General features: G+C 38.4%; 1 protein-coding gene across 1 annotated transcript; it reads left to right on the top strand.

Annotated features, from left to right (window-relative positions):
- The first annotated feature begins 240 nt into the window (after positions 1–240).
- On the top strand, positions 241–1,797 carry LOC134322940 (G1/S-specific cyclin-E2-like). Its single transcript, XM_063004346.1, has 8 exons — positions 241–248; positions 332–416; positions 490–543; positions 686–771; positions 884–1,019; positions 1,123–1,269; positions 1,350–1,574; positions 1,759–1,797. Exons 1-8 carry the CDS (start codon positions 241–243, stop codon positions 1,795–1,797), a joined length of 780 nt encoding a protein of 259 aa, XP_062860416.1.
- The last annotated feature ends 9,938 nt before the right edge of the window (positions 1,798–11,735 follow it).

Here is an 11,735-nt window from a genome sequence, read left to right on the forward strand (position 1 = left end):
CAGGTCAGAATTGAAATAGGAGGATTGCATCAGGACAGGCATCCACCGTAAAAATGGTCTTGGTATTCGGACCAGATCCGCTGCAGTGACCCCTTTATAAGAGAGCAGTCAAAAGATTAGTGTAAATTTAAGTACTGCCTTGCTTGTGGCGTTTGTGCTGATCTGGGAAATTTTCCTTGCAAATATAACACTGTTTTGTTTTACAGAAATCTTGTTGAATCATTAGAATTTCCTGAAATCATGCGAAGGTGAGCAATTTTCTTGTGACGGCATCAAAAAGACAAGGTGGAGATCAGTTTTACAAATATCATTTTGTTTGTGTGTTTTTTAGATCCAAGTCACAGAAGACTTCAGGACAAACATCTAAACCTGCAGCAGCAGACCAGCGTACTGGTTCAAGGAAGAGAAAAGCAGAGGTAGCTAACTGGCTTGTTAAATTATGCAAAATGGTTTCAGACTTTGTTAGAAACATGTTGTTATTTTTCTCAGCCATGCCAGGGTAAAACTCCTGCAGCCAAGAAAGCAAATGCATCTGACATTCAGGTGGGTAAAAACTATACATGCACTGTTTCCACTATTAATGATGTACAGTATTTATTGTTGCTATTTTGTTATGCATGGTGCATTAGCCAGTAAAAATGCATTTATTCGTTTTTACTTATTACTTATGTCTGCTCTTTTGTAGAACCTGCGGTACAAAAAGAAACTGTCAGAGAGAAAGGACCAGTCTGGTTCAAACCAATTTCCACAGAATGTCATACCATGTCTCAGGTAAGAGTTCCAATATGGTTACACTGCTGTTAGTACTGTGAGGGAGATCTGTATCGTTGATCCCCTGTTTTTGTGCTGCTAAAACATGAAATGCTGTATGTTCTTCTGACAGCTGGACCAACTCAGAAGATGTGTGGAACAACATGCTGTCCAAGGAGATGAAGTATATCCATGATAAAAGCTTCATGAAACAACATCCCAGACTGGAACCCCATATGAGAAGCAATGTTCTGGATTACCTTACAAAGGTTTGTGATTTATAGATTACACCTGCACTAGAAGTCATAGCTTCTTGTAGTATGACTGGTGTGCAATATACCAATATGACTTTCTGGTTCTGTGTGGTTCTAGGTGTGTGAAGCTTATGAACTTCAGCTAGAGACTTTTTACTTGGAGCAGGACATCTTTGATCGTTTTATAATGACTCAGGTGGACATTGGCACAGACCAGCTACAACTTATTGCTACAACGTCACTATACATAGCAGCTAAAGTGAAGGTAAGTGAATGACTTTGCCATCGTTTGTAATGAATTTTGAATAAATGAAACTAACAAAGTTTTACCTCTCTTAATCTTAGGGCAGCTACCCACCGTGTATTTATGCATTTGCTTGTGTCACCGATGGCATCTGTACCGAGAGTGAGATACGTGACTGCAGAATCCTGAAGGCACTGAACTGGCATCTGCTTCCACAAACGGCGGTCTCCTGGTTAAAGCTGTACACACAAGTCGACGCTCTGAAGGACTGCCATGATTTCCTTGTGTGTCAGTTTTCCCAGGAGAAGTACATACAGATGGCCCAGGTGAGTGTAGTGAATGTGCCCCATCCACGAAGGAGTTTAAAAATGTTGCCCCGGAATTCTGGCACAACATCCAGACCTGTGTGGATTACTTTAACATCTTGGTGAGAATCATTTATCAATCAGCTTCCTCTTTGCTTGTCTTTAACTCACCAGGTCAAAGTTCTAAGCAGTGTTTGTCTTTCAGGATTGTCTTCAGCAGGAAGAGCAGAAGAACCAGGACTAAAGTCCTTAACTGTGCTGTAGTCTCTGTTTAGGGTCACAGTAGGTATAATTCCCTGGGTAGGTATGGTTAATCACTGTGGTAAGTATGATTAGTCGCTGAGGTAGGTATGATTCCCTGAGTAGGTATGATTAGTTGCTGTGGTAGGTATGATTCCCTGAGTAGGTATGATTAGTCACTGAGGTACTTATGATTTACTAGGTAGGTATGATTAGTCACTGAGGTACTTATGATTTACTGGGTAGGCATGATTAGTCACTGAGGTACTTATGATTTACTAGGTAGGTATGATTAGTCGCATCGGTAGGTATGATTCACTCAGGCAAAAGGTAGAAACACTATAAACAGGTCGTCATCACAGGGCAAACACACACACACTTAGTAGCTCCGATGAACCTGGCTGCATGTCTTTGGACTGTGGGAGGAAACCAGAGCACCCGGAGGAAACCCACGCAGACACAGAAAAACATGCAAACTCCACACAAAAAGGACCCGGACCGTTTCACCTGGGGATCAAACTTTTTGCTGTGAGGCGACAGTGCTACCCACCAAGCCACTGTCCCGCCCTGCTGGAAGAACTTGAAATTTTGTAAATAGTTCTATAATAAAATGTTCTAGCATAATACTGTTGTTTGGTGATTTCTGGTTATTTCTGGTTATGTTTAATTATTGTAGGGTAAGTCTGCAATCAAAACAGATCAAATGAGACAGGAAGTTTGGGTACTGTGCATTAAATGTACATCCACTGATTAAAATCTGTACAAAGTTTTGTGTTCTGTAAACTCTCTTATATTTAAAGCTTAATAACTTCATTATTTTATTTATTCAGTCATTTACTGTCTGTTTAACCACTGCATATGAGTATGCACTCTTTCTGCTCGAAAAAATTGGGCGCTTGGGTGTCACGGAGATAAAACATGCTTCAAGTTCGAATCTCTACTACCAGCCTATCCAGACAGTGATTGGCTGGTGTGAAGGTAAGAATGACGGAGTGGATTCCTCATGACTGCTGCACTTATGACTGCTGGCTGATCAATAGCGCATGCATATGATATATATCATGATGCAATGCAAATAAAATAGATTAGAAATAGCTGACTTATATTTTATTCCTTTATAATTTTCTTGCACAGCAGGCAGAGCAGATTTAAATTTGCATTCACTCTGCATGGGTGCAAGCTGTTTTTGTTTGGGTTGTTTTTTTCTCTCAGACAGCATTACAGCATGCATAAACATTATGGCATGTGTAGAACCAATGTTTTCTAATTATATTATATGACCAAAAGTACGTTTACACCTCTTCTGATTATTAAGTTCATGTGTTTCAGCCACACACATTGCTAACAGGTGTACACAACCAACCATATTGCATAAATTACTTTATATGGTTTTTATCTTAGTGCCAAATATATACGGAAAACGCTCTGGTTTCTCTTTGGTTTATTGTTGCTGTAGGCCTCTTGGCAAACCCCTGGACAAGTTTGTCTTGTCTTTCATCAATTTTGGAGGGACACCCAGTTCTTGATCATTTCACTGTTGTGCCATATTTTACCCACTTGTTGATGACCATCTTCACTGTTTTTCATGGTATATGTAATGTCTTGGAATTCCTGACTGATACCTTTCAACAATGAGGTCCCTTTGATACTTTTTAAGCTCCTTGCAGATCATTGCAAATATAAGGTGACAGTAAATGTCAGGAAAATCCAACTGACTCTTATATGAGTCATCGTAATTAATGGCAGATTTGTATTGACTATTTAATATGACAATGATTGTGTGGTTAATTGGGAATACAGCCACATCCCTAATTATAAGAGGGTGTCCACTTTTATGTAACCATTTTATATTAGTTTTTCCTCTAACTAAATTGCATAAAATATAGGTCCCATTCAAGGTGGAAGTTAATCTAAAATTTATCTTGTAGGTGGTTTTACATCACAAAAACCTGCCAATTTATCAGGCGTGTGTAGACTTTGTTTATCCACTGTTGCATCTAACAACACTTTGTAACAATACGTTTTATTTAACTTTATCCCTGATGGCACTAAATACTTTTTTTCTCTGGGTCTTTCTCTTTTACTTGAACTTCAGTTCTCCTAATTTTAAAGAATTTAAATGGGAAAATAGTATATAACATAAGAAATGTGCTCTATTTTAAAGCACCTTGTTCTAAAAAGCAACATCTTTCGGAAACATACTAACTGCACAAAATGCTGTAAGGACCCAGGAAGCAAATGGTTGGTTGTGGGATGATGGAGTTATTTAGGCACCACTCATTTAGGCACTTTGCAGCTTTTACCAGTTCTCTCACAGTTCCCCCAGTTATTTTAAACAGGCCTTGTAATGTTCCTGTTCCAAGCTTATCTCAGTCCATCAGCTTCTTTATTTTCTTTGCATCCTTCTCCAGGGACAGAAAAGAGAACAGAGTGCTGCCTACTGTGGAATATTCTTTCATATATGATATTTTGAGCAGGTCTGTTAGGACATGTTGAGGGCCAATTAGTGAACATAGTTTGCTTTTATGTTCTATCTTAGGGTAGTTTTGTCTACTACAGGGTTTTGCTTATTGAGCTTAAGGTGAAGGATAAAGGTGAAGCATGGTGAATAAGCAGGTAGTGCTAGTGCTGCAATCTGAAGATAGCTCTTGGAACCTGGACTAAGGAATAACCTCTATATAATAACGTCCAAGTAATCCAGTTTCCTTCTAGCACTAAAACATGTGTAGATAGGTGTGCATTTAAAATAGTCAACTTTTACAAGGGCAAGATTTTATAAATAAGTTATCTTTATTTGATAATTTGAAATGATTAATTCTGACAAATATACAATAACAGAGGTCATTTAAAAAGTGGCAATTATACACCATAGTTTATATATGCTCGCTGGCCACTTTATTAGGGACAGCATACTAATACTTGGGAATAACCCCCCTCAACTCTTCAGTACTGTAAAGCCATCGAGGTACACTAAACTTATTTCTATATACATAGAACAAGTTTGAGATGATGTGAGCCTATATATACACAGTGGGTCTGTCTGAAAACCTAGTGAGCTCTCTACATAGACACATTTTATGTCATCCTACGTGCGCTCCCAAGAAGAAGGCTGTTTGAATTCATAAATGCCTCAAAATGCTGCCTACTAAGGTGCCTTATTTTAAAACTATAAACTGTCTGAAATCCGGGGGAGCATTTAATGCTTCCTTAGCGGTAAAGGCAATCCCAGCATTCAGTGCGGCTAAACTGTGGGTGAGGTAATCGGTGTATTTGCTGTCTAAGTAGTGTGTGCAAAAATCTGCCTTATAACTCGATGTCCTATTGGAATCCTCTTTACTCAGGCAGCCTCCTAGGTGGGCAGTAGGCAACAAGGCAGCTCACTAGGTTTTCAGACAGACCCAGTATATACAAGTATACACAGTAACCAAGCACAAGTAGTTGTATCCAGTTTAGTGGACATTTACAGGAAACTAATTTCTGATACATGCAGAAGAATTTTCTGTGTAGAAAACTATTCTTTTATTTGTTTCACTGAACGTTAAGGACAAAAAGTCCTATAATACCCTTCCCTCCTTTCTTCTTATCCCACTGTCTGAGTCAGGGAGCGGTGCCCATAAGCAGACCCTAATTATTTACTGCGCTGTACAAGTACAAGGTCATGCCTGTTATACCATCATTCAATTCACACAATCAGATTTGTTACAAAGAGAACTAATCTAATTCTTTCACAAGCAATTATCTTGATTCGAGGGGCGGCTGGCAGATTCGCCACCCTGCACAGATAAAGGTGATGGCTTTCATTTAGCATCAGACCCAGAAATGCACCAAAGCCTGGCGGCTTACTCAGACTGTCAAGCTGTAGGACGGTCTGAAAATTTGAGCTAAATTAATGAGAGACTCGTAAATGGAATAGGAGCAATTATAAAGATCTAACATGACCACACCAGATGAAGCTGGAGAGGGATGTTTCCTGGCATCCATCCACCCACCCGTATATCTTTAACATTAGTCTAAAGGGTTAAGACTTTTGAATTATACAGATTAGGATTCTAACTACAGTAGAGGAAATAAAGGGTGATGCATGATTGTTTTTTCTCAGTAATAATTTAATGTCTTTTGACATGTCTCCAGCAAAATGAACTGTTCTCCCCCCCCTAATCTATTCAAGACAGAACAATCCTGCCAATGTATTCCAATCAAATGGATTTAGTGAGCGTATTTGAAGCTGACTTTTAAAAATGAGACAGGATTGAATTGGAACTGCATTTTCTCCAAAAGTGGCTTTCCAAAAGCAGTAACACAAGCGCAATTTTGAATGCATTTAGTGTTAAAATGCATTTCCCCTGACCAAGGAAAATGATTTAGGCCCAACAAAGTGGAAACAAAATAGCTATAAAGCAGCAGTATATTAAAAGGAAGATGCTGAATTCCATACAGAATGGATTTTATAGAAGCTAACACAAAAATACACTGATCAGCCATAACATTAAAACCACCTCCTTGTTTCTACACTGACTGTCCATTTTATCAGCTCCACTTACCATATAGAAGCACTTCTAGAAGTACAGTAGTTCTACAATTACTGACTGTAGTCCATCTATTTCTCTACATACTTTTTTAGCCTGTTCTTCAATGGTCAGGACCTCCACAGAGCAGGTATTATTTAGGTGGTGGATCATTCTCAGCACTGCAGTGACACTGATATGGTGGTGGTGTGTTAGTGTGTGTCGTGCTGGTATGAGTGGATCAGACACAGCAGCACTGCTGGAGTTTTTAAATACCGTGTCCACTCTATTAGACACTTCTACCTAGCTGGTCCACCTTGTAGATGTAAAGTCAAAGACGATCGGTTTCCAAGGTGGACAGGGTGCCAATCCATATTAACTTTGTCACTTTTTTGAACCTAGGGGTAAAAAGTAGCCAGTCCACTTTGAGGTAAGAGAAAACAGGAGGATCTTTTTGTTTTAGGGTTTTTTTTTTTTTATTTATTTTTTTTTTTTTTGTGGGGGGGTTCATCATCATCATCATCATCAATTACAAAAATCAATAACAAAAATATATTATTAAGTCTTTTTGCTTCTGTGCACACAAAAACACAAAACAGGGGTTAAATAAGGTGAGTAACCTCAACACAAGTCCATCCCCTAATCTCCTCCCTCGCATTACAGACCTAAGCTTAACCATATTCCATCCATCCCCATGTGATAATATAACAAATCTACTGTGTGTAAAGGTTTTAATAAGGTTTATTTTAGTCACATGAATTATAAAGGTGAAATAAATGTAAAACCGTTAGCCTGTACAGCAGGGAGTCTTATCCTGCAGCATGTGGACTCTTTGTGTGGTGCCACATTAGAATGTGACCCACACTTCTATATTAAACATCTATTAATACAATAAATTAAAGCCTGAGTGGCCTGTGAGACTAGTTTTGGTCATTGATTCAGGCCATTGCAGCAGCTTATAAAATATTGATGAAGAGAACTCGAGGTTTAACAGCTTATACAGATGTACTGTATCTCCAGTCGTGTTTCTCTACTGCCATCTGCTGGCTAATGGTGGAAACAGAATGGTTTACATACAGTAGAGTCTAATGCACATTTTTGGAGTATATGATTGATTAAATTTATTAAAACATAAATATGGCACTGGTTACTGCAGGTTTTTATTAATGCTTCATGTTTTACCTCAGTATGTAAAATATACTATAATATAACAGAAATAATGTTTATTGATATATTCAAGCAATTTTTGATGGCATATGTTCACATATCTTTGGGTTAAAAAAACATCTAAATCTCTTGACAAATGTCCACATGCACTACACTTCAATCCCCAACCTCAGTACGTGGAACATCGTTTAGCCTTCATAAACTGTATTAAGTAATTTAGGCACTAACAAGCTTTTAACACGTCTTTGCCTTTTCTTCTTGTGGAAAAAATGTACAGCTTCTTAATTTTGTGTTGGAACAGCTTTATTTAAATCGCACCAAAGATTTACTATGGGATTTTAATCTGTAGACTGAGAACGTAACTCCAGGATATTTCAGGGCTGAATCCTTAACCAATATTTGGTTAACCTGGAAGTGTGCTTGAGATCATTGTCATAATTATTGACCCACCTCTGTGCTTCAACATGGGGAGAGTAATGTTCTATGCCTTTATATGCCTCACCCTTTTGTGTCAAACAAACCACTGATCCATGTGGCTAAACTGTTCAACAAATTTAGATCTATTACCCCATAGAACTGTCTCAGAACTCTACAGGTCTATTCACTTTCCTTCTGGTGTATTCCAGGCAACCCTTCCCATGCTTGATCAAGAGCGGCGTGTTGTTGAGTCCATGAAGTCCTTGGTTGTTAAGTGATCTTCTTATGGTTGCCACTAACACACTTGTCTCAACCTTCATAAGGTCTTCATGTATAACTTTTGCAGTAACATCAGAATTTTTTCCTCATTGTCCTGTAGAGATTGGTAAGGTCTCTGGATAAAATTTTGGGCTTTCCCCCACAGTCACGCAGGTTTGCTGCTGCGCCATAAGTTTAGAACTTCTAGACAGTACTCCCAATGGTGTCTCCAGGAATGTTCAAGGTCTTGGGAATCTTCTTATACCCGTTGTCCTTTTGGTGCAGTGGAATTGGCTCCTCTCGGCTGTTTAGTTTTCACCATGCTTCCTACACATTTTGAACACAAGGATCATGATTGAGTTCCCAATGGTTTTATCATGTTGTAACCAAACTTTAAGTCATAAAAGTCATACCAGTAGGCAGATCTTAAGCAACTGTATGTATGAGTTTGATAATAATGCAAAATCTAGTTCTGCAGAAAAGTTTAAAGATATAAATCCTTATTTTATTTGGGTGGTTTGCATATTTCTGAATGAGTTCAATGACGATAAGTAGAAATTCTTGTGGTCTAGTATGCAAAGTGAAGGAGATGTGAAGAAAAGAGAGCAGGCAGGGTGAAGTGAGTGGCATAGAGTGGCAGGAGTGATTTGTGATAGAAGATAATCTGAGTTAAAGGACAGTTTACAAGACAGCAGTGAGGCCTGACAAAAAGACAAGAGAGGGAGCTGAAGGTGGCAGAGATAAAGATGCTGAGATTATGGTTGGCACTGACGAGGATGGACAAGATTAGCAACCGGTTTATTAAGGGGACAGCACAGGTAGGATGTTTTGTAGACAAAGTCAGGAAGGAGATATTGAGATGGTTTGGGCATGTACAGAGGAGGGATGCTAAGGATGGAGCCAGCAGGCAAGAGGAGGAGATAAAGGCCAAAGAAGAGGTTTATGGATACGGTGAGGGAGGACATCCAATTAGATGGTGTAACAGGATGGAGATGAATGATGTGCTGTGACGACCCCTAACAGGAGCAACCAAAGGAAGAAGACTTAAAAAAAAAAAACATGCCTGTGACCTAAAGGAATGAATTAATTGTATGCGAGTGTCCTTTACTCTAATTGCTTGTCTTTTCTGGAATGTGTAAATGAAATAAGATAATTAAAAGAATGAAACTGCTCAGTCACTCATTATATTAATGGGATAGAGGCAGACATGCAGTGGGACTGATTACTAATTAATACTAGTCTGAAATTTTGTTTATTGAGTTATTATTTTTTGACAATCTGTTTTACCTTGGTATGGGTCACAGTGGTCACAAGGTGACAGTCTGGCACCACATGGAAACACTAGGTGTCAGGAATAAACTGTGGACAGTTTATCCAGCACAGGACAACTGGGGGTACTAGAAGTGCGAGTGTGTGTTCATTTATATTAACACCACAGATGTATTTATAAACACACACAATAAATATACATATTTATCCAGAAATAAATTTTACTTGCTTGCTTTTGTAGTTAAAAGGTGAATTTGAATGGTAAATACAGTGGGATTTTAAAACACATATACTGTACATTACATAAATATTTTATTTAGTAATTGTTTAGTACAGTTTTACATAAAGGCTTTATATGTAGCCTTCAAATAAGTTCCTGAATAATGCAAAAACCCAGTAAAAACTTTGGGGTAGCTGAGGGGTATATCTGCATTTTAGAGCAAGTTATGCTGCCCTGTACATGACTTGTTTACATAAGACAATGTCAACAATGCCACATTGTGTATGTGTTACAACAGCATGCTAGACTTGCCTGCCTGCAGTCCATATTTTTCTCCTGTTAAGCAGTTAAAGTGTATATAATGCAGGAATGGAAAAAATCCTTAAAGCAACTAAAGCAAATAAAATTCTTAGTTTTCACACAATTAAAGAACTTGACCTTTTTTATTTATATATACAATGGTGCCTGGGTGGCATAGTGGTAAATTATGTTAGCGCACTACCACTGGGATCCACTGGGAGTGTGGGAGGATAGCTTAGCCTCTGGTCCAAGGCATGTTGCTGCATTGCGCTCTGTGATCAGACCCACCATGACTCTGACCAGGATAAAGCAGTGATAGAACATAAAAATAAAAATTAAATAAAATATATATTAAAAAAACTGAAAAGTTGATGAGTTAAAAAAGCTATTTTCAAAAGGATTTAATTAATGATTAGTTTTAATAAAATTTTTCCTACTGTCCCAGCTATTTTAGAACAGGATTAGTAGATACAATGTTTTTGTTATGTTAAGCTAGGGAAGGATATTAAGGTGCTTATTAAGTTCTCTGTCTCTTTAATGCTTTTATGGCTTTTGCAGGAATTTATGAGCATTAGAAAATGTAAGCGTGTGCAGACTTGAAGTGCCAGAGCAAAAGACTTTGGTTTAATCTGATGCAGTGGTGTATTTGAAGCATGTGTGAGACAGCAATTATATATTAAAAGGTTTCATTAGGCACTAATAGTGGATAAGAGGGCCTGGCGCACAATTGATACTCCAGTTTATCCAAAAGGTCTACGGTTGGGATGAGGTCAGGGCTCTGGTGGGTCAGGCCATTGGAGTTTTTAAACCCCAAACTTGTCAAACTATGTGGTTATGAATCTTTAAACATATACAGACAAACTTTGTTCTCTGTGGCTGACAGGAACACATACCTGGAACGTTTCTAACACTGTTTACAGTCAAGCAAGCCTTACACTAGCATGTGTTTAGAAAAATACACCTGCTTTAAAATCAGAACCCTAAAGCTTGACTACAGTTTGTTGCTGATCATATAGACACAGGAAAAGACGGAACAGGGGATTCTTCATTGCATGGCAACCTCTAAGCCCATAACACTGTACATTTTCATTGACTGTGGAGAGTGATACCCATATTCAGGCAGCTTAAATTCGTGGTAGATCTGTTTCTCGGCGACTCTTGGATTATATTGATCTAGCCAGAAAAAAAAATCCATTTTGACTACGTAAAAATCAGTGGGTAGTTTCAGATCACCAGACTGTGTTGACTTTGTATTTGTTGGTTGAAGCACTATTTTTCTCCCAGCATTGACAATGTTTTGTAAAAATCCCAACAACATTGCTGTACCTAATACACCTATATTAGTACTACACCCACTACCATGTCAGTACCATGTTACTGTAATCACAGTCCAGGCTAAAATCCACCACCAAGATAGTAACTGGTCAGTAGGGAACCAATAGATTTCATTTTTACTGATGAATGAGTTAGTGGGGGTAACAAGTGTGCATAGCCACCTAGAAACAATTAGTGCATGATGGGAATAAACCCTAGACAGAGTGCCAGCCCTCTGTATGGCTCATTAATTAACACCTAGGGGAAAATATAGATTAATCAAGCCATCTTGTGCAAAGGATAAGGAGGGAAATCGATTTACCTGTGGGAAACCTCTTCAGACATGCGAGAGCATGCCTAAATCCCAGTCCCCTGGTACTGTGCACCATTCACACTGATGCACCAATGTACCATCCATATTTTTATATGATCAGTCAAATAATGTCATGCATGTATTGAATTGTTGATATATCATTTAATGACATCCATACA

Source organism: Trichomycterus rosablanca, chromosome 11 (assembly GCF_030014385.1).
Source record: "Trichomycterus rosablanca isolate fTriRos1 chromosome 11, fTriRos1.hap1, whole genome shotgun sequence".
Classification (NCBI taxonomy): domain Eukaryota; kingdom Metazoa; phylum Chordata; class Actinopteri; order Siluriformes; family Trichomycteridae; genus Trichomycterus; species Trichomycterus rosablanca.